Source organism: Gavialis gangeticus, unplaced genomic scaffold, assembly GCF_001723915.1.
Source record: "Gavialis gangeticus isolate Ggan-Ray unplaced genomic scaffold, GavGan_comp1, whole genome shotgun sequence".
Taxonomy (NCBI): domain Eukaryota; kingdom Metazoa; phylum Chordata; order Crocodylia; family Gavialidae; genus Gavialis; species Gavialis gangeticus.
In genome coordinates this window covers 179,085,152-179,086,088 of record NW_017728992.1, presented here as the reverse complement: position 1 = coordinate 179,086,088, position 937 = coordinate 179,085,152, and the positions used below count along the sequence as shown (strand labels likewise).

The window sequence follows — 937 nt, the reverse complement described above, 5'->3', positions numbered from 1 at the left end:
TCTACTGCTCCAGCTTGTGCTCTGCACCCAAGATGTTCAGCTGGCCAGGTTTGGCCTCTGAAATCCAGGACTGTCCCTGCCAATCTAGGATGTACAATCACCCTACTTATACCTAAATGCAAACGGGATGGGGCTGGGATTTTCCAGGGGTTTTTCTCTGGAGGGGCAGGGGCAGGGGAGCAGGAGCAGGTGTCCTGGAGCAGCGTTCCCTAGATGCGGAGCATCTTCTGTTGCTTGTCAGTTACTGTTAAGATCCTCTGTGGCTTTCTGGATGTAGCAGGCTGGATACAGCAGAAATGATAATATAATGAGGGTGATGAAAGCCAAAGATGTCTTAGGGCCATAACTTTTATTAGATTAACCATGTAGTTGGGATAAAGTTAGACAGGCGTTGAAAGGCCAGGCGCTATGATGTGAGTAGATACGTGGGTCACCTCCTAGCACACCCCTAAGTTTGGAGGAACTGACTTCGGCTGCGCAGGGACCCCACGCACCCCGCCCAGCGGAGCCCTTCTCCGTTACACAGGGCAGCAGCACAGCCCCCCACGTGCTGCAGGCTGGAAGGAGGTAGTCACTCCGGTGCATGCGCTGCCGACACTCACACAAGAACGAAGCCTCCGTACGCATGCGCTCTTTGTCCTCGCTCCCAGGTTTCCGCCCGGAGCGCATTTGGCGGCGTCACATCCGGCCGCCCCTCCTCGCTTCCGGTGCTTCCCTTTTCTTTTTCCGGCCGGCTCAGGAGGATGGCGTCTCGCAAAGAAGCGGCTGGTGCCGGTTCTGCGGTCGCCAAAGCCAAGGGCAAGGCAGCGCCGGGGGATGCGGCCGTCAAGCAAGTGCAGATCGACGGGCTGGTGCGTGCGTGGGGCCAGGGCGGGCTGCCGCGGGCGGCGGCCGCGTGGGAGCCTCGTGGGCAGCTCCGCGCGCACTGCAGCCTCCC

The 937-nt window shown here is 59.3% G+C and overlaps 1 protein-coding gene across 1 annotated transcript in view; it reads left to right on the top strand.

Annotated features, from left to right (window-relative positions):
- The first annotated feature begins 706 nt into the window (after nucleotides 1-706).
- EIF3H (eukaryotic translation initiation factor 3 subunit H) overlaps nucleotides 707-937 on the top strand; it is a 119,612-nt gene continuing 119,381 nt past the window's right edge. The window contains exon 1 of the mRNA XM_019528090.1: nucleotides 707-851. Within this exon, the coding sequence (XP_019383635.1) occupies nucleotides 744-851 (108 nt within the window). The 5' untranslated portion in view covers nucleotides 707-743. The remainder of the gene's footprint in view (nucleotides 852-937) is intronic.